This window comes from Leptonychotes weddellii, chromosome 9 (genome assembly GCF_054177405.1).
Source record: "Leptonychotes weddellii isolate Sample4059 chromosome 9, ASM5417740v2, whole genome shotgun sequence".
In the NCBI taxonomy this organism is placed as follows: Eukaryota; Metazoa; Chordata; class Mammalia; order Carnivora; family Phocidae; genus Leptonychotes; species Leptonychotes weddellii.
The window spans coordinates 4514831-4536496 of NC_138377.1; the positions used below are offsets into that span (position 1 = coordinate 4514831).

General features: G+C 47.3%; 1 protein-coding gene across 1 annotated transcript in view; it reads right to left on the reverse strand.

The window, feature by feature from the left end:
- CCNK (cyclin K) overlaps nt 1-21666 on the reverse strand; it is a 28285-nt gene that overhangs the window by 1113 nt on the left and 5506 nt on the right. The window contains exons 2-11 of the mRNA XM_081829733.1: nt 15190-15438; nt 14639-14720; nt 13121-13252; nt 8780-8885; nt 8226-8283; nt 7354-7523; nt 6780-7051; nt 6038-6071; nt 3234-3305; nt 4-501 (exon numbers count right to left, since the gene is read on the reverse strand). Of these exons, the coding sequence (XP_081685859.1) occupies nt 4-501; nt 3234-3305; nt 6038-6071; nt 6780-7051; nt 7354-7523; nt 8226-8283; nt 8780-8885; nt 13121-13252; nt 14639-14720; nt 15190-15386 (1621 nt within the window). The 5' untranslated portion in view covers nt 15387-15438. The remainder of the gene's footprint in view (nt 1-3; nt 502-3233; nt 3306-6037; nt 6072-6779; nt 7052-7353; nt 7524-8225; nt 8284-8779; nt 8886-13120; nt 13253-14638; nt 14721-15189; nt 15439-21666) is intronic.

Consider the following 21666-nt stretch of genomic DNA (forward strand, 5'->3'; position numbering starts at 1 on the left):
GGCCCAGGCCTGGAGGGGGATGAGGAGGGACTGCGTGGGTGGGGGGCAGGCGTGGGGGTGGGGGTGGGAAGTTGGGGTTGTAGGTGGGGGGAGGAGGGGGATAGCCGGGAGTGGGGGGAGGAATGGCAGGAGGGGGGAAGGAGGCTGGGGGAGGGGGCACTGGCGGAGGGGGCGGGTTGGGCGGGTAGACGTGTGGGTGGTAGGGCAGGTGAGCCGGCGGGCCGTAGGCTGGGGGCAGGGCCCCGTAGGAGGGGCCCTCGGTCTTCATCATGGACTGCAGGCTCTGGTAACCCTCCCCGGACATGTACGAGCTGGTGGTGGACATCCCGGTCATGTAGCTGGAGGGCGGCGGCGGCGGCGGCCGGTGTGGCAGCGGCGGCGGCTGGTGCACGGGCGCTGGGTGGGCCGGAGGAGGAATCTGGACTTTGGGAAGCTCACTGGTGTCCCCGGGGCCCGGGGGCTCCGCCTCGCCTAAGGGGGCGGAGAGGGGAGGCTTCCGGTCTGCAGAGGAGAGACAAGTCACTGCCCGGCCCTGGGGTGGCTCCCAGGGCTTCCTTGCGCAGGGACACGTCCACGGACGACCTCAGGGTGGGGAAGGCCACCCCGGAAGCCAGGAGCTCCCCGGAGTTCTCACGCCCCCCCCCCCACCCCGCTTATAGCACCGGCGGGGCTGCTGCCCTTCCCCAGGGCCAAGGTCACAGAGAACAGCGAAGCTCTCGCCGGTGCCCGCTGCCCCCACGAGGACCCGCGCCCCCCAGCATGGCCGCGTCTCCCTCCCCCGGTCCTCACGACCCCGGCCAAGGCCGAGCCTGCAGTGCCCGGAGCCCCTCCCGCTAGCACAGACGGGAGTGGGCCCTTCTGCCCGCCTGCCTCTGCCTCGAGACCGTGGGGCCGGGGCCACGTCACCTTAGTCTGCAGCACGGGCAGCGAGCGCAAAGCCTGCGAGTCGGGCAGGTGAATGAGGCAACATTTAAAACCGTAACGAGCGAGTCTCTGACATGCCCGGTGAAGCCGCCAAAGGAGCCACTCCGCCTGGAGTTTGCTAAGAGAAGTGACCTCAGCCCCCAGCGCGTCCTCTCAGGAGCGCCGCCCTCTGTGGTGCTTCCCAGCGCGGCCCCCGCTGCCTTCGTCCAGAGCCTCACTGCAACATTTCTACCTGTGATTCCCCCCTGCATTCGTGGGCAGATACCTGCAGAATGACACCGGGACACCCCACCAGCGGTGGACAATCACTGAGAAAGTGTGTTCTTAGGATAATTCCTAAGGCAGCCCAGAAGTCAAGGGCAAATCACAGGAGCCAAGATCTCTGGGTCCAGAGAACACCAAAGAGTAAGGGCCACGAAGGGGTTTCGGGTCTCCTAGCATGTAGCCTCGTGTGCTCCCTGGGGCTCCGAGCAGGCCCGACTGTGCCGACACGGACGTGCAACGTGCCCAGGGTGGGCATCCGCGGGGGCCTCACTGCTCTTGCCAGGTGAGCTGGGACATCTTCGCCCGACAGCCGCGTCCTTGGGGCCCAGCCTGAACGAACCAGCAGGCCCGCCCAAGGCAGGAGGTCCGGCATGCCTACAGAGAAGTCTGGGCTCCAGGGTAGGACCAGGGGCCTTTTAGTTCCAAAGCTGACCAGAGAACATAAAGTATGAACTTGAAGCCTGTGGACAAATGGGCCAACCACCTTGAATTCCTGTGTGTATCACTTCACGGCGCCTGGGTCCGCTAACACGCTCTTCCACCTGTGAGACATCACTTCCTGTCACCTACAACGCTGCTGCCTCCCCAAGTCACCCGTGCGTCCGCCTGTCCCCTGTAACTCGGCCTGGAACAAGCGGTCTCTCCAGGCATCTGTGCTGCTCTCTTCATCCTCGCTCTGACACCTGCCACCACCCCTGGTGACCTAAGTGCCTCTTCCCGCCTCCTGCGCCTCATTAGGGACTGTGGTTCCCCAAACCACAGATCCTGCTCCTCCTCTGAGCCTTCTTTTCCACCCGCCTCCCATGAAGTAGTGACGGGACCTCGCTGGAGTGAGCTCCTCTGGCCTGGCCCCCCGATCCCTCTGCGTCCAGCTCCACTTCCAGCAACTGCGGCTGCCGGACTCCATGCTCCCTCCCACCGCGGTCCTTCTAGCAGCCCAGCCGGCTCCCACCACCTGCTGCCAGGACCTTCACCCTTCCTGCCTGCTGCCCGTGGTGGGAGCTCCGTGCATTCTGTGGGGCTCCTGACACCGTGCCCAGAACACCCTTGCCCCCAGAACACCAACAGAGAAGCAGAAGGAGAGAGTGTGTAGCTCTCTCCCTGCCCTGGGCTCCCCAGGCCACCACACCTCTTCTCAGCCACACCCCTGGGCACAGGAGCTGGGGATCTGCGCTTGCTTGCGGGGGAGATACTACAATAAATACTGAAATGACCTACCGCAGGTGCCTTTTTAAGCAGGCTTCATACTGGAATGGGAACTGTAGAATTTGTCCCAAAGCAGAAAATGATGCCCCTATTTTCCCAAAGCTCCTAAAGTGCTATGACTGACCATAAGCAGAAAGAAATATGTGTGGTACCTTTGCCCCAGGCACTCGGCGCTGGGAGCCCAAACGTGAGCCGTAGGGTGGGGCGGGCCGGCCCAGCACCCCTCAGAACACACACAACTTCTGCCCACCCCAGCTTCCTGCTCCATCTTCCAGAACGCTGCCCCAGGGAGAGAACGCTATATCCCTTATGAGGCTTCTCCTCTGGGTTTACATGGCACCAAGGAAGCTTCCCAGTTCCCTGTGGGCCTGTCGAGAACTCGTCATGCTTTATTCTCCACTCGACTCTGAGCAACTGCTTACTCTTCCAAATGTACCCAGACGATGTCCTGCCACTGTAGGAAGCAGACGTGCGAGAGACTGGGGCCTAAGATCTACACCAGTCCTGCCGGGTCAAGGTTCATAAACTGTCAGGGCTTCGTCAGGGCTTTGTTTTCCTAAAACTGATTCTACACTTACTTATCCTGCACAGTTTGGCCTTTATGCACACGAGAGGCCAGAGAATATCCAGATATACTTGGAATTTACAACACCCTCAAAAGATCTGGTTTGTGAAAGACAAACACCATTTTTTGAAAGATCCTTGGGCATTATCTTCTTTTAAAATTTCGGCTACCAGGTCTCCCTTCTACAGATGTGGCCCGGGCCTTCCCAAGTCTGCCCTTCGAAAAAGCAGAGAGAAAAGCTGGCCCTCCCACGCTGCTTTTAGCAGACACTTACCTGGAGGTGGGTGGGCCGGAGGCAATGGAGGGTGAGTGGTCTCAATTTTGGGGATTTTAGGTGGTGGTGGCTCTAAAAAGGAAAAGGAGATTGAAAAATAACTCATGCTTCTTCATGCGAATAAACATGTCATAATGAAAGAAAAAGAAAAAAAGGAAAATGTGCCATTCAGGAATTTCTTTGGGGAACAAGAGATGAAAGCTTTAGGGAACTTGAGGGAGACCTCAGCAAAACCATTAGGTGCTAATCCTTTCACGAGAACTGAGCAAGTCTAACAAACACCATCCCCCAACCCAAGTAAAACAGCCTGCTGGCTTCTCACAGCCGTTTCCACATCTACCTGACTTCCTTGCTGACCATCCAGGACAAGGCCTTCCAACAATATGAGAGAAGCAAAATACTGTCTCGGTTACCCGGGGCGGGGGGGAAGGGGGGGCCTACCCCCCACCCAGCCCTGAGGGCTCACGGGAGAAACCTCCCCCTTTGTATTCTTCATTGGGCACCTTTTAAGTCTATTTTCTTCCTCACAAATATGTGCTCCCATTGGCAGCACGTTAGAAGGACATTAACGACGTCAGAAGAGATCCAGAGGCTGCAGAGCCAGCGTAAAAGCCAACGGGACACTTGGGAGCAGAGCACACAGCCCACCCGTCGGGGTCCAGCGGCTACGGGCAACCAGCACCCACAGCGACAACACTCAGCAGCCACGCCAGGCTACACTAAACCCAGTATCCTGTGTTTGTGAGGGTAGGGAGTGTGTACACGTAATGGAAAAAGAACTCCCATCTTTGTGCTTGCTTGTATGTTTTGACCCTTTCTTACGGAAACTCACTTTATTCTGGCTTGTACACTGTTCTGATCGGACTCTACTCTAGCGTTGCTGAGCCTGTCCTGGTTTCCTCTGTCCCAAACAGGCCGAATTCCAAGTCCAGGGATGTGTCTGTCTGTATCCGCTTCCCGGGGGATCAAGTCCTCTCTCCTCTAGGTGGATGAACGGTACATCTGTGCCTCTAGCTTCTCTCTCTCTCTCCCCCAAAGCCGTGGACCTGACTTTTGAACTCCACCCTAGACCCAGCAGCTCACATGATGCCTTCCCAGCTCTGCTGTGACTGCTGTCATCGTCACCACGGACGCCCACCTGCGACCCTGCCCCAGCTGAGCTGAAGCTGTCTAGATCAGTGCTGCCCCAAACAGAAGAGCCACACATGTGATTTAAAATTTTCTGGGAGTCACCTTAGAAAAAAGGGAATTTAATATTTAATTTAACCTGATGTGTAAAAATCTGATCACTTCAATGTGTAATCAACATAAAAATTTATCAGTAAGAGTTTTTACATTCTTTTTTCTTAGTAACGCTTAGAAATCTGGTATGTATTCTGCACTAAGGATACACGATGATTTGGGTTGGCCACACTTCAGCGCCCAAAAGCCCCCCGCAGCTAGGGACACGTAGCACACAGTGTGGTCCAGGTCCTACCTGCAGGCTGTGTCTGCGCCCTCCATCTGTGGGCTCCAGGCTGCCACTCTGACTGCCCTCACCATGTCTCACTGAGAGGCTTGCGAGCTTCTCCCCGTTCCCAACCATCTGTCCTATTACTGCCGCCAGAAACCTTTTTATAAAATGAACTCAGACTTTGCCATCCTCCTGCTCAAACATCTTCAGTGGCTCCCACTGCCTATGCAAAAATCCACATTCCTCCACATGGACTCCGGTTGCAATCACACTTTCAGTCCCATCAAAGCTCCTCCCTTCTACCTCTTCACATTCTAGTCAGACCTCCTCTCCATCTGTTCCCAGTTCCTTTGCCCACTTGCATCCTTCCACCTACAGACCCAACCCCCCAGCTCAGCTCCAGGTGCTCAAAGGCCAGTCCTCCTCCAAGGTCACCAGTGGCTTGTTTCCTCCTCGTACAGATGTACAGGTCTAGCACAGCGGCTCAGCTCGATTGTACATCCACATGGCGAGGAGTGCAGCCCACCCTTGGGTCTCACACTTACTTTTTGCCCAGATGGAGCAGAAGAAAAATTCACCTGTGTACTGAACTCATCATCTCCCCAAAGACCCTGAGAAAAACGTAGCTTTACTGTAACTTGAAGATCTCACAACAGTCCAATAAATCATTCACTGAGTTCCCACCCTAGAACTTAGCAACAGAGAAGCAGAAATGAGTAAACACTGTTGTGCCTTCAGAGTTCAGCACATCAGGGCCCATGACACAGGGACAAAGACTTCTAAATTTCTGTTCTGTGATCTTGCAGATTTTATTCACCCTTTCCATTTGTTTCCAATACAGAAGAAAATTAACCAACTTTGGGCTCTAAAAAAACCCCCAAAAAACCCAAACCCAAACCCAAGCAGTATTTGAAAGAGGTCCAGCCTGCATAAGCAGCAGGGCTGGGACACAGGGTGGTTCTCTGGGCAACAGCACCGCCTGTCACTGCCATCCTGTCTGCCTGCCACTCTGCCACTTGGTGTTCAGGACGGGGACCCCCCCAGGCCTGTTACTGTCTACTGCGGTGGGCTGAACCAAACCTCTAGAAAGGGAACACTGTTGTAACCCTCCTCCTATGTTCATGATCACATTTGTATATAGGCTACTAAGTACATTTTTATGGCTGCTCATGTTTTTTGATGACTTTGGTCAGAATACAGTCTGAAAACACAGGCAGGGTAAAGTTCTGGATGGACTCTAAGGGTAAATTTTAAGGGCAATCTAAATCTTGCAGAAATGTTAACTAAGGATTTAAAGTTTTGATAAACAGACATCTAAAGCTAAAAAAGCCCCCTTAGAACAGGAAGTTACCTGCTGCTTTGTTCTCTTCTTTGGGAGAAACAACCTGTTACAAAAGATAATACACAAGTGTTAACCAAGACCCGGGGTGCAGTGAGGAAAAACAGATTATCCAGGCCCCAACAGAAAGTGCAGCAACAGAACACAGCTCCAGACAGAAACCAGTTCTGGCTCAGAGCCGCAGGGCAGACTGGACACCTGGGAGATCACCCTCTGCTTCCTTCCTTCTTCCCCTTTCCCCGGTCGGACGGGACCACCGAGCACTTTCAACAGTGGCTTCCGAACGACACTAAGTTTCAGGGCCTCTAATGCACTGGCCTGAATTCGATGAGCTGTTTGCTGACATGTGTTTATCCCCCCTGGTTCCCTCTACTGGCTGGGCTGTTGTTGTGGGGAGAAACTTTCACAAACACCCCGCATCAGAGCACCAAACACAAAAAAGCCAGACTGGAGACACCGATGTTAGCAGGCAGCACACAGATGAGACATCCTGCTGGTCAGCGGGACACGCACACACACACAACACACACGCACCACACACACACACCACACACACCACACACACACAGGCAGGCAGGCAGCGGTGGCTGGAGGAGGACGGAGCCCTCCCCGGCTGCCTGCGGCCCCCCTCCTCTGACCAGGTGGCGAGGCCAGGGGTCGCCCTCCCTGCTCAGTGTCCTGCACAAGCCCGGTGCTGCCCCCCGCCCCCCTCCCCGGAGAGCGGGCCGCTCCTGGGGCTGCCCGGTCCACTCACCACGGCTCGCTTCGCTGGGCGGGGAGGACTGGGCTGCGGGGACGGCTTCTTGGGTGGCGGGGCCTGCTGCGGCGGGGGCTGTGGGGCGGGCGGCTGCGCGTCCTTCTGCTGTGGCTGTGGCGGGTCGGAGCCTGGAGCTGGCTGGGGCGGTGGCCCTTGTGGCACTTGCGGTGTAGACTGGAGAGGCGGGGGCTGCTGCAGCTGGTGGGGCGTGTGATGAGGCATCTGTTGTTTTCCTTGTGAGTAAAGATCCAGGATTTGGTGGCAGATGTCTGAATGATGGACAATTACATTTGTCACAGATTAATCTGCCTAGGAAAAAACCAGCCCATTTCCCCTTCCGGCTACGATTCCCCTACAGGGTCCGATGAGCAGGGATCACACCTGTGATTCCCCCAAACTCTGCTATGCACAGCGGGGACAGAGCAGACGTTCTGAGGGAACTAGAGTAAAGGTGTTTCTGAGGAACGGCTTACATTTACTTGTGTGGGGAAGTCCACTCTCGGGACTCAAGGCTGACAGGGAAGGATCCCCTAACCGTGGAGCCCCCTCAGGAAAGCCCAGCATGCCATACCTTCCAGAACGTCCACAGGGACATCCTGCACAAACTGCTCCCACCATCTCCTATACATGGGTTTGGAGGTCCATTCTTGTATTTCAAATTTGCACAACCGCCCTGCGAGGTACATCACCGCCACCGCTATGATCTCTGGCTCCCACTGCAGTGACAAGGTCGTGCAGAGACTAGGCCAAGAAAAAGGGGCAGCGTGAGTCGGAGCAAACAGCTCTGTCACCCAATGAACGGACAGTAGATGCCACAACTAAATATCAGTTTGCTTTTTCCTCTCTAAATGACCAAATAAAGAATTAGAAATAAAAGCGACAAGTGTTAAGTCTTCTAAAGGTACCAAAATAAGTTACTTTAGCCACAGTTACTAATTTGTTCTTTAAAGACTCAGGATGCTAGCACATTAAAAAACTGCTATGTCACAAAATACAAATGAACATAGCTCATGTTCTTCAAACTGTTGAAATCCTCATCACTGAACCATGTTTTCAAGTGATGGCCCCTCCACACGCAGGCCGTCTGTCCCCGCACAGCACCCCATCGGATCCCCGGCTCTAACAATGGCCAGGCTCTAAAACCATTACAAGAAAGTCTATTTGTGCAGAACCAAATGGGTTCTAAGTATTTAGTTGTCCCAGTTCTCTGGTGTATTGTTTTGGACTATGTTTTAAACCGGGGATGACGTTTTCGCTTCGAGACATGGCAGGGCATCCCTCTGCTGGGAAGCCAACCTCCTGGACGCTGGCCCCAGCTCTGCCATTAGCTGGCCCTTCAAGCTGGGTGAGTCAGAGTCCTCAATACAAAACAGTCCGGATTCAGTGACCCATAAAGTCCCTATTTTAAAAACTACAATTAGACCGACATTTGAACACATGTACCTGTCATTTACAAATGTCCATGCCATTTGAACCAACTTTTGAATTTTGTTTTTATCACCTAGAAATGGGAAGAAAAAGGTAAATTAGTAGTGATAATAACAATGAAAGAGCACATAAAAAGCACCATTTAGTTCAAGTCCACTGTGTGCTCAGCACCGTCCCAACACACAACAAAGAGCTGCTGCCTAGGAACAGAGGGCACACAGGTGGGTCCGAGTCCTGTCTGTTCTCTTCCCACACGATCTGCGCTGAACCACCGTTTACGGGAAGCCTGCTCCGAGGCAGATTTTATTAGGCTATTTAAAAAATTCTGACTCATTTTCCTGCCTCCTATCACTTGGCAACTGAATGGCAGAATGTGTCGATAGCTGACAGGAAGCAGTACTAAGAGCTCCATTACTGGGCTGTCTGGGCGCCTGACGTCCCGGGCACACATGCTCATACACCCAACTCTTCTGCTGTCCTGTTTCAAGAAGCATAATCCGAGTGCCATCAAATCATCGTAAAGACTTGATTTCACAATGAGAAGTTCTTTATGTAACTTTCCCCCTTACCTTTGAGTTGTTTTGCATATTTGAGGAGGAACTGGTATGGATGCTCCACCTGTAAATCAAACTTTATAGTCTGGAGTAAGATTCTCTCCAGAACCATCACTTCTTCCTAAAATAAAATAACAAATGTTGGGATGTGATTTCAATCACAGATCTGAAGCCACGTTCAACAGTGAACTTTCCCACTTCCTCTCTTCTAGCTCTATTTTAGTGACTCTTTTTCATTCCTTCTCTCCTCTGCCCTCCCAGGCTCTCACCTTGCTCAGAGACAAGAAGAAATTCTGAAAAGAACTAAAAGGACGAAGATGAAACAACTGAAGTTGATTTTTTAAAAATACTGGAAACAGTCTTAGAAATATTTTTAATTTTTTAAAAGATTTTATTTTTTTTAAGTCATCTCTACACCCAGCGTGGGGCTCAAACCCATGACCCCGAGATCAAGAGTCATAGGCTCCCACGACTGAGCCTGCCAGGTGCCCCAGAAATGTCATTACTCTCAATACACGAGCCCCTCTTTACAAAACAGACCTTCGCTTTATAAAGAATTTAACTGTAGTTTCTTGCCAGACCTCCATCAAAACCACAATCCTTCAGGGATTTCCACTGAAAACTTTAAGTGTATAAGCAATGATGATAATGCAGATTCACGCAAAGTCAGACTATCTGTTCGATACGTACGTGTGTAACGTGTTTTTACAGAATACGTCATCATTTCCTCTTCTACTAAACCACATCCTAACCTGTCCACACACACAAAATCTTTTCTGGTCACTGATCTGTTTGTCTCCTTCCATCCGAGGATCAAAGGGATGTAATGTTTGGAAAGGGGAGTGCAAGCATTACTCCTCTTTCCTTGTTTTCCAGAGGACAGTTTTTCTTCAGTCTTAAGGACTTAGTTCTCACATGGATTTTGGTGGAGGTTGTGGGGCAGGACCCAGAGTCATGACAACGATGCCTGACTCACAAAGGAAAGGAGCTTCCCATACACCGTGGGTGGGACACAGGTGTTGAAATCACTTGCTTTGGAAATGTCCCTGACAGTGGCGGCCACTACTTTGTTTCCAATAATGACTTCATTTTTTCATTTTTAGAGAGAGAAAAGAGTGTGCGTGCATGAGCCGGGGGAGGGGCAGAGGGAGAGACAGAATCTTAAGCAGGCTCCATGCTCAGTGAGGAGCCGATGCAGGGCTCGATCCCACAACCCGGAGATCATGACCGGAACTGAAATTAAGAGTTGGATGCCTAACTGACTGAGCCACCCAGGCGGCCCTCCAATAACGAACTTCTTGATGGCCTTGTCCTTGGGCACACAATGGGTGCAGCTGGTGTAGTGAAGAGGCTGCACGTGGCCATGGTGCTTTTTGGCATAACACTGTTCCTTCTTTTGTTGGTGATCTTGGCAGCGATGACTCGTGGGAGTGCTCCATACCTCATTTTAATATCGTTTTACTTAGTATCAGTCCAGAAGAAAAGGAAGCTCTCGACGTTCTGATTGGGAACTCAGTGGGTCCTAGGACAATTTAGGGAAAATGGAGATTTTTAACTTTGAATCTTCTTATCAAACATTTATTTATTGGAATTTTGTCATTCCTTCAGCGGTTTTAAGTTCCATGGTTTCCACAGTTTCTTACGAGGCATCATTCTGGACATTGTATTTTACTGTTGCTGTCGTAAATGGAATCTCCCCTTTCACCGTGCTCGGGAACTAGCTAACACCTACAAACCGGAACTTCCTGAGCCCGGCCTCTGTGCAGCCTGGCTGCACCGAGCACTTAAAAGACAAGGTGCACCCGCAGTCAAGGTGGTCTAAGCTGGAAGAACAATCAGACAATGACTTGTTTATTACACCACAGAAGACAGGGCTTGGTAGGGGCCTGAAATCCATCGCCAACAGGTGCACAAGTCCATTAACGCCAGAAAGAGAAGATGTGCCAGGAACGGGCTTTCACGCTGAGGTCTGGCCTCACTTCACAGAACACAGACGATTCTCTCAGGATTAGTTACTCCAAGCAGCATGGCAGGACTAAGGTTCTTCTACCCTAGTGCTGCAAGCATTCTCTCAGGAAAGCTTTCTGCCATCTCAGAAACTTCCCCACAATATAAAACATCCTGCTAAGTTTGCCTGGTTTTGGCACTGCCTGTTTCCCACCAGTCTCACTGTGACTCTAAATTTAGAAACAGTCTTTCACCAAGTGCACCTACAGGTTTGGAGGCTGTGGCCCTTATGGTATTACAGGATAGCCCAAGGCCTGGCCTTCCTTTATGTTTCAAATATTCAAGTAATGGGGTAATGATAGGTCTGTGTGCAAGCATCATTCCTCAGGGAATCTTCCCTCAGCCCCACAACACTCGTCTGGGGGACTTGTCCAGGTTCCCAGGTTGAATGCCCTCATTGCACCTTTAAATATCTTTTTATAGAATTCACCACAGCTCATAATCCAATAGTTATAGGATTATTTGATTAAAATCTATTCCAACTCCACTATAAAATGCAGGAGTATGGCAAAGGCCATGTCTGTTTTAGGTCTAGTGTCTCACACAGTGGCTGGAATAAATATTTGTTGAGCACATGTGAAATTAATATGATCGGGGGACCCACACAGTTAAAGCAAAGCTAATTAAGGCAAAAATGTCCCAAGTGATTCACCATCTTTTTTTTCCTAATTGCTTATAAGCCTCCCCCAAATAACTGCCCTGCTCGTTCTCCTCTCGGGCAAAGGAAATGTCCTCCACGGTGACTTCACTGTTCCCAGGTCCAGCGTACTTTCCTGTGGCCCGTGTACTCCAGATCATTTCTGGGGAGACTGCACATGATAGAAAGGAGGGGCAGGTTTCAAAGCCCCTTTGCCCTACTTGCAACAGGCTGGGCCCTGCTGTATAAGTCTGAATAGCATGACCATTCCCCTCTCCTACCACCTGGGGCACTGGAGCTGCAGACCCTGTACTTCACTGTGCCCGACCAGGTCTCGGTGTCCTGATCTGAAAGTACAGTGAGTGGGTAAAGGCTGAAGGTAAAAGCGGACTTCCCCAAAGGCACCTAGGATAACACACACCAGTGTGCTGCACACGCCCACAACACGTTCCTACAACCGTCTCCTACTGTGTCAGAATCAGACACCCACAGGTATCCGATGGTTACTTCTATTAAATTGCATTTTGATCACTGTTAGCATGAATTCCTAACAGACTGACATTTTCATAAACAGGTGAACAGATTTATAAATCAGTTCAAGGAACAGAGTTACCCATATTGAACAATACTTATAAAAGTTATTAGTATTCATCGCAGCTACACCATATGCAAAAGCATTCTGAGCCTCTGTTACCTCCTTGAAGCAAGGAGGAGAATGAACACGTTTATTACACACACATACCAACGCTGCTGGGCAGACAGAGGTATCTACTGTGGCCGGCAGTAGCAGCGAGGGAGGAAAAGCAAGACTGGATGGGGCTGGACTCCCCTGCCCTGGTGAGCTCTGCCCTACCTGTGCTGTTCGAGTCTGTCGTTCAGTCAACAAGTAGCTGCGGACTGCCTACTCCGCCCAGCCTCTGTACCAGGCGCCAGGCAAGAGAGACAGGGTCTTTGCTCTCACAGATCTTACAGTTGAGAAGGGGCGAGTTCTTTGTGTGATTATTTGATTAAAATCTATCTCACTACCAGCTGTGATCAATGTTGTGAAGCATGATACACAGGTGCCATAAGGGTTACAATGGGGGGACCCTGGCAAGAGTTGGGGTGGCGAAAGCTGCCCCCGGGCTCTGAGAGTGGCCTTTTTAGACCTAATAAAAGCATGTGTACAACTATTTTAGTACCATTTCCTGACACTGTCAGGGAGTGTGGGGAAGGGACAGGATGGATGGTACGTCCAATAGCAACACGGTGTCTGAAAATAGCAGCAAATGTTAATACTTGCCAATATTCTCAGGAAGCAAAAAGACACATAGCATAAGCACACACAAGTGCATGTCCGTCTATCATCTGTACTTTCTGCCTGCCCGGAAGCTGGATGGAGATTGGGCCTTGCCATCACTGCTGAACCAAAGAAACCGAACCGCTTCAGGGTCTAGGAGTGCTGGTGGTGACAAGAGGATTTCTGCTCATATCCAACGTGCTATAGCCCCCGAACGTACTCAGAACGAGGGAGGCGTGTGCATTAGCAAGTGCTACCTAAACGTAGGCCACATTATCTTCCTTCCTCTCTGACAGAAGCAAGCACGAGTACCTTCTGCATAGGGCCCTGTCAGGGCTCAGGGGACTGGCAGATCTAGGGGCCACATAAGGAACTTTACCATAATACTACCATGAAGAACTAAGATTTGAGGGCAGGAAGTTAAGATTCTTACCTTTGGGTCATCTCCAAATTGGCCAAATTGTACATCATTTAATAAAATACGAGCTGTTTTGATGATATCTTTACATTTCTTGGGCGTTTCTTCTACTTTCCCAGCCAGAAAGAGACAACACGCTCCCGTCACCTAAAAGGGAAACAAAAGTTCTTGAGATACTGTTAACAAGGACTCATGGAGAAACAAGCAAGGATTTTTGGCCTTCCCAATTTGGCTTCATAAATTATTTTAAATCTAATTTTCTAAAGAAAACATCATGTAAGCTAGATGCCAGAAAGGAAAAGAACCATAGGAACAGACTTTGATCTTACATTGCAGTCTTAAAGATAATGGCTCCCTGAATAGTGAGCTTTGCTGCAGAAAAAGAGCACAATTAAATGCTTGTCCTGTGGAGCCCATCTCGACACCACTGCCCACACTCTCTCTCCCCGCTCCAGCTGCCTGGATCCACATGCACATCCTTACACCACTGGCCTTCTCACTGCTTGGCTTCTGGCTGTTCTCTGTGCCAGCCTCCCCGGCGCGCCCCTCTCTCCATGGGACCCCGAGTGCAGTGCGTGTCAGACGCTGTGCCGGGGCAGCAAGATGATTCTGCTACAGGCTCCTTCCTCTAGAACTTCACAAATTAGCGTGGAAGACGTGTACAAAGCTCAGTAAAATCTTAAGAGGAAGATCCCCAGCAGATGAATTTCCTGGTAAGACTTCTGTCATCTTCCTCATGAAACCCTTCGGTAACTTCACAATCTACCTCCTAAAGTCAGATTTCCCTGGTCTGGCTTTCAAGGCTCACTATGGGCCATTCCAGCTTACCTTTCCACCATTCCCATCCTCCCAAATGGACCCTCTGGCTGGGATGACATCAAACAGCACGCTTCCTGGTGTCTCTGCTCATGCCAGCTTCTGTTGGACTAACTGCTCTGTCCCATTTAGGCATGTCTAAGCCCTACTTAACTAACTGCTGGCAACTCCTTGCTGGCATTTTCCCTGATCCCTCTAAGATGTAATTAATCTCTCCTTTGACTGCTCCAGCCTTCCTTCCTTACCTCTCCTATGGCTTCACTACTGACTGTGTGTTTTATACATGTCATACCATTGATCCTGGCTACTTGAGGCAGGTTCCCTGACTGACTCTCCCAAAGAGTATAAGACATACGGCATGTTTAAGGAGTAACTGAAGAATGAGTGATATGGCATAAGGAACTTCTCTTCCATCTTGGCCTTTTTTGGGGGGTTTCAATTATAAGCCCAAATTTATCTTGTGAAAGGTAAGAAGGAAGTAAATTCCACACAAAGTGCAATATGATTATGGTCCACAGTGGCCTAAATAAAAGAAGATTTAAATACAGTTAATTGGAAAAAACAAAAAATTCAAACTTGATTGCTTAGAGATAGCATGTATTATATAAAAATAAATACTTCCTGGAAAACAGAATAAAAAGAGACTATAACTAATCCACTAAACTGTGTGAAAATATAACACGTGATAGAGAATTATAATAAAATTCAAACACTTACATATCTTGGGAATTGCTTGAAGGAATGAAACATATAGAAGCGATGAAAATAAATTATTCCAGTTGCCAGGGTATCATAGTGCCTGTTGTTCTGGTTAAGGACTTTACCAAGAATTTTTACAGGTTATGTTCTTAGTTAAAAGTGGAAAAATAAAGACAAACAATAACAACAAAATCAGTGTTAAAGCATACACTATCAGTGGCCAAGCAGGCAGATGGGGATCTCAGGGTGTCAGAACTCTGACACAGGAATTATCAAGGTGAAGTTTATACTTGTAACAAGGCAGGGCTTCACCTTCCTTTTGGTACGCTTCCACTATGGTCACTAGGCCTGGTGGCCACTCACTCAATGGCTAACTCTACACATTTAAATGATGAATGGGAAACAGAAAACCCCTGAAGAGCCAAGTAAATGAGAAATAACATTTAAATAAAAATATCTAAGAGCTGTTTAGTAGAGACAGTACTATATACTTTGTAGCATCTAACTTAATTCTCGGTGGTGGTGGTGGGGAGCCTATCTGTAACAGATTCCAGGGAGACTCAGGATACAGTCCCAAGCGTGTGCCCACATCGAAGATGAACCGAGCCCCCTCTCGGCGGTACCGGGCCTCAGTGGCTGGATCAAGTCCTTCCAACTGCGAGGGTGTATGAGCCAAGTCTTTCTTATCCCAGTACCAACATGGTTTTGTGTGGTCCAGGTTTGCTGAGGTTACTGAAGGGCTTGAATTTTCTTTATTCTCCTTCATTTATTGAAGTAGACTTGTTCTTTCCAAAAGATTTTCTGAAAATGTTAGAATCCTAAGAGAAAGAGAAGCAGCAGCAAAGTTGGAAAGGAACTTTCCATATTAAACAATCCCGATCATTATAAACAGTCTACAGTTACAGGTTATACTTGATTTTGGATAAAAATTTCCCAGAGCGGCAATACTACTGAATGACTGATAAAAGCCCAGGTTTACCTCCAAAGCCAATTTAACACCTAAGCGACCCACAGGATAATAAATTCCAAATTTCATGTAGTTTAAAAGGAAGAGCATTTCTGTCTTACATTCCTTTCTGCCTTTCTTCAGTAGACCCAATCCCCTCATGCTGGCCTAGGTTCCATTCTTCAGTAAAACCCAGGCCTGTCCTAACCCCCTAAAAAGACTTATGCTTTAAAATTATCCATCTCTTCCATTCACCACCCAATCAAAATTTTGGTTTTCTGGTTTACTTCATTTCACTGAGAAAAGCCACCAGATCAGATGACTTCACATCTGCATGAGTCACTGAACTGAGCAGTATAAATCAGGTGTGGGTGCAGTGATTTTGAGGGAGCGGGTGGAGGGAGGTGGTCCACAAGGAAGAAGGGAGTTCCTTTAATATGTTCTAGCTTTCTCATCCTTTTTTCTTTCAGAATAAACAGATTTTCTAGAAGTGTCATGTTGGGGCGCCTGGGTACCTCAGTCGGTTAAGTGTCCGACTCTTGCTTTCATCTGAGGTCATGATCTCGGGTCATGAGACCGAGCCCCATGTCAGGCTTCATGCTCAGCAGGAAGTCTGCTTAAGATTCTCTCTCTCTTTCTGCCCCTCACCCTGCTTGTGCACACGCACGCATGCATGCACACACTCTCTCTCGTGCACGTGCGCAAATGGAAAAGCTTAAAAAAAGCGTCATGTTGAGAAAAGAAAATAAAAAACAAGGACTCTCATCAAGAGGACACTGGAATATGTAAACTGTAAATGTGATCAGAGAATAGCAATTTTCAAATAGGTCAAGGATTTTATTTTATTTATTATTTTAAAATTTTTTAAAAGATTTATTCAGTTCCTTGACAGAGAGAGAGCACAAGCAGGGAGAGTGGCAGGCAAAGGGAGAGGGAGAAGCAGGCCCCCCACAGAGCAGAGAGCCCAATGTGGGGCCTGATCCCAGAATCCGGGACCATGACCTGAGCCGAAGGCAGACGCCCAACCGCCTAAGCCACCCAGGCGCCCTCTCTATATTTAATTTTTTGAGGAATTTCCATACTGTTTTCCAAAAGTGTTTTTACCAATTTACATTCCCACCAATAGTGCACGAGGGCTCCCTTTTCTTCATATCCTTACCAACAATTGTTATTTCTTGTCTTTTTGATAACAGCCATTATGACAGGTGTGAGGTGATATCTCACTGTGGTTTTGATTTGCATTTCACTGATCATCAGTGATGTTGAGCATCTTTTCATGTGCCTATTGCTACCTAGATACCTTCTTTGGAAAAATGTCTATTCAGGTCCTTTGCCCATCTTTTAATCAGGTAGGTTTTTTTTTTTTGTTAAGAGTTGTAGGAGTTCTTTATGTATTTTGAATATTAACCCCTTAACAGATACATGATTTGCAAATATCTTCTCCCATTCAGTAGGTTGCCTTTTCGTTTTGTTGATGGCGTTCTTCAGTATGAAGAAGTGTTTTAGTTTGATGCAGTCTCATTTGTTTATTTTTGCTTTTGTTGTCCTTGCCTTTGGAGTCTGATCCAAAAAAACATCACTAAGACCAATCTCAAGGAGATTACCACCCACGTTCTCTTCCAGGAGTTTTATGGATTCAAATCTCACATTCAAGTCTTTAATCCCTTGAGTTCATTTTTGTATGTGGTGTAAATAGTGGTGCAATTTCCTTCTTTTGCATGTAGCTGTCCAGTTTCCCCAACTGTCCTTTCTCCATTATATACTCTTGCCTCTTCTGTCATAAATTAATTGACCACAGGGGCGCCTGGGTGGCTCAGTCGTCAAGCATCTGCCTTTGGCCCAGGCCATGATCCTAGGATCCTGGGACCGAGCCCCCCCCACCGCCCAGGAAGCCTGCCTCTCCCCCTCCCGTCCCCTCTGCCCGCACTCCCTCTCTCGCTGTCTCTCTCTCTCCCTCTCTCTCTGTCAAACAAACAAAACAAAATCCTAAAAAAAAAAATTAGTTGACCATATATGGCCAATTTGTGGATTTATTTCTGGGCTCTCTATTCTAGTCCATTGATCTATGTTTTTATGCCAATACCACATTGTTTTCATCACTACAGCTTTGTAGTACAGTTTGAAATCAGGAAGTGTGATGCCTCTGGCTTTGTTCTTTCTCAAGATTGCTCTGGTTATTCAAGTCTTTTGTGGTTCCAAATAATTCTATATTTGTTCTAGTTTGCGCTTGCTCTTGGTGCTGTGCTTCTTGGTGGCGGTCAGCTCGTGCTCAATCTTCATCTCCAGGAATTCCTGCTTCTTACTTAGCATCTCCTCCGTGTCCCGCAGCCGCTGGATGGCATCCTGAGGGGTCGGGCCACCCTTGCCGGCCTTGCCACCTCCTGCCCTGAACAGTTTCCCGAACACCGACATGGTGGCTGCTCGCCACGCCGGCCTGCATCGCCCACTCTGGCTCGGCTCGGCTCCAGCGCCCGCTCCTGGCCCTGCCGCTCCCTGCCCAGCGCCTCCGCCCCACAGCTGGGCCCCCAGGTCAAGGATTTTAAAGAGGCAGCTAGAACCAGGTTGGTCTGCTTAGCAAGAAAATAGCAGTTCACTAGCTAGAGTCTGGGCCAGAGGCATCAATTAATCTGGAAGCCTAACCTCTTCTGTGTGTCGCTTCATTTCTGGTGGGAAAGGTGACGTGGCAGGGCTGAGTGCATCCCTCCTCTTCCTCATACCTGGGAACCCTAAAAATCTGACCTTTCCTCCAAAAGGAAAAAATTAAGTATCAGGAAAAAAGCAATCTTCTTCCACTAGTTTGTACTTGGCTGTGTTGCAGAACTAGGCAATCACTGTGGGTTGGGGCAGGTCAGTTACCTAAAGCCTAGGTAAATATGGAAAGTGCACAATCAGATGCTCAGTAAATATGAAGAGTTCATAGTCAGACGTCATACTGAGATACATTTCTCAACTCTCAGTTGGCAGAAAATCTAAAAGCGTGACTATATACTATGTTGGCAAGGCCAGGGAGAAGGAGGCGATCTCATATAGTGCTGGTGGGAATACAAAATGGAACAACTCTCACAGAGGGGAATTTGGCAATATTTAACAAAACTGCATATGCTTTTGCTCTTTTACTTAGTAATCCCACTTCGAAAAATCCACTCTGAAAATACCGTTACAAGTATGAAACAACGTGTGCAAAAGATTATTCACAAAAATGCCATTTATAATAGCAAAAACTGTAAACAACCCAAATGTCCCTCAATAGGGCACTGGTTGAATAAAATATAGTTAACATTAACACTAATGAAGTACCATGCAGGTATAAAAAAAGACTGAAAAAAACCTTTCTTTAAGTACTAGTAAGGAGACATTTCCAGGATCAGCTAGATACAAGACAGTGTACACAGTACGTTAGTATACATGTAAGAAAAGAGGAGAGATGGAACAGACATCTCTGTTTTTTTAAACTAATTTAAAAAAAAGGTTACCAACAGGGAACAGGGAAGAAGAGAATGGAAAGGACAGGGATGTGAGCAATACTTCTCTGGGTATACCTTTTTACACATCTTTGACTTTTTAAGAAATCTTTTATTTGAAAATAATTACAGATTTACAGAAGAGTTATAAAGATAGGAGAGAATTCTCGTGTACCCTTCACTCTGCTTCCTCCAACGTTAACATCTTACACAGCCACAGTACATTTACCAAAACTAAGACATTAATTTTGGTACATTATCAACTACAGTCTTCACTCAAATTTTGAGTTTTTCAAAAAACCCCTTTTCTGTTCCGGGATCTAATCCAGGATGCCACACTGCATTTAGGAGCCATATTTCCTTAGTATCTTCTAGTAACAGTTTCTCAGTCTTTCCTGTTTTTTCATGAGCTCACCAGTTTTGAAGAGTACCTAGGCTGACTGAAATGTCTCTGGTTTAGGTGTGTCTGATATGAACCACGAGCACTTGGTGAAGACGGGGTTGTGCCCAGTTTCGCACTGAAAGTCACTACTTTCTCCTTGCCATATTCCTTACAAACGAATCACAAAGTCTAGCCCACTCTCGAGGGAAAGGAATTAGGCTACATCTCCTAGAAGGAGGGGTATCAAAGAATGTGGGGACATAGGTTATTATTACTACAGTAATTAGTAAGCGTCTCAGAGAAAATATTTTGCAATGCAAAATACTAAGCAAATTACCTGTTTTTCTTAAAGTTTTGCCCATTAATTTTAGCATTCATTGAAGGATCTTGCCTGCAACAATTATCATGGTGTTCCAATGGTGACTTTATATTTCCTTCCTTCCTTCAACATTATTTGGATTTCTTCTGTAAGAAAGATCTGTTCCTTCTCCCTCATTTATTCAATCATGTATTTATATTAGTATGGACTCATTAGTATTTGTTTTATTCTTTGAGTTATAATCCAATACTATCATTATTTATTTTGCTGCCCAAACTACTCCAGCTACAGCCACTGGAAGCAGCTCTTTCAGGTTGACTCAGGAGTCCTTCTGCAACTTTGACTTTCAAATCATGTAAATATTTAACACATTCATGAACTTAACTAAAAAAAAAAAAAGCAAATCCTAAAACTGAAAAGAAGCCCAGTGTATAGCAAACAGGAAACATAACCACCAGAAAATCATTATAAGTAATTCCTGATCTTGTTCCATCCTGAGTGAGATATATTCTAAGGACTAAAGAACTGCAAAGAAATCTTAAACTTCTCCAGTAATGTTTTGTTAGTTCTGGCATTAATATTGTTAACTGTCAAACAATTTTGTGTGTGTGTGTGTGTATTGTAGGATAAAGCAAAGATATATAAATGTTAATGTTGTTAGGAATCAAGATTTTCAGTTCAGTGCACAAGATCAAAGGTTAAGTAAAATCTTTAATGCTGAATTTTAATTGAAAATATAAAAATAAATTATGGTTAAAAAATATATATCCTAGCTCTGTCCACTGGAAGTATCTAGAAGCAATGACACTCCCTTAGCCAGGAACACATCAGGGTGCACATCTTAGTTACCCTCTAAAAGGAACCAGGTCTCCATTCTCCCTGTCTGGGGTAGGGGTCTGCCTGGGATGTGCTCAGATGAATGGAAGCTTATAAAAAGACACAAGAGGCAGCGTCAGCTCTCACTGGACAAAATCAGGGAATTGGAATATTATAAAGAAAAACGACAAGGATTGATTGTAAAAGATCCATGAGTCTACTTTGCTAGCACTGGTATTAATTATTGTAGAAAAAAGTACCTTTACCTTAACAAAAAGTCAAGCCTGGCATCACTAACAGGGTGAAAACCTGCTATTCTGTGGCCTCCTGATATGATGCGATATGAAATAAAAATCAACCACCTGTGTAGTATTCTTACCTCCAGAAAGCTTAAGCTAAATCCAAGCAAGCTAACTTGGTTAAACTGAACTTCTAGTTTACAGTAAATACTGGGAGTAGAAGAACAAGTTAAATGGCACAAGGAAACTATTAGTCACATCCAGAAATGTGACACTCTACCAGACAACTGACCTGGTTGCTTCAAAAAAGTCAATGTCATGAAAAAATAAGAAGATGGGAGGAACTGTCCTAGATTTGAAAGACTACAAAGGCATAACGTTCAAACTAATGTGTGAACCTTGATTAGATCCTTGTTTTTTAAAGAAAAAAAAAAACTAGAAAAGAAATTTTGATATGGACTGTATATTAGAGGGTATTAGGGACTGTTAATTTTCTTAGCGGTAATAATGATATTGTGATTATATATGAAAATGACTATTCTCAGGCTGAATGAGGTATTTAGGCGTAAAGTATCATGTCTGCAATTTACTTTCAAATGGTTCAGCTAAAACACAGGCTCAAGTAGTAAAGGTGGTAAAACGTTACCAGGTGTCCAGTCTGGACCACAGGTATTTTTATTTTTATTTTTTTTATTCTTATGTTAATCCCCATACATTACATCATTAGTTTTAGATGTAGTGTTCCATGATTCATTGTTTGTGCATAACACCCAGTGCTCCATGCAGAACGTGCCCTCCTCAATACCCACCACCAGGCTAACCCATCCTCCCACCCCCCTCCCCTCTAGAACCCTCAGTTTGTTTTTCAGAGTCCATCGTCTCT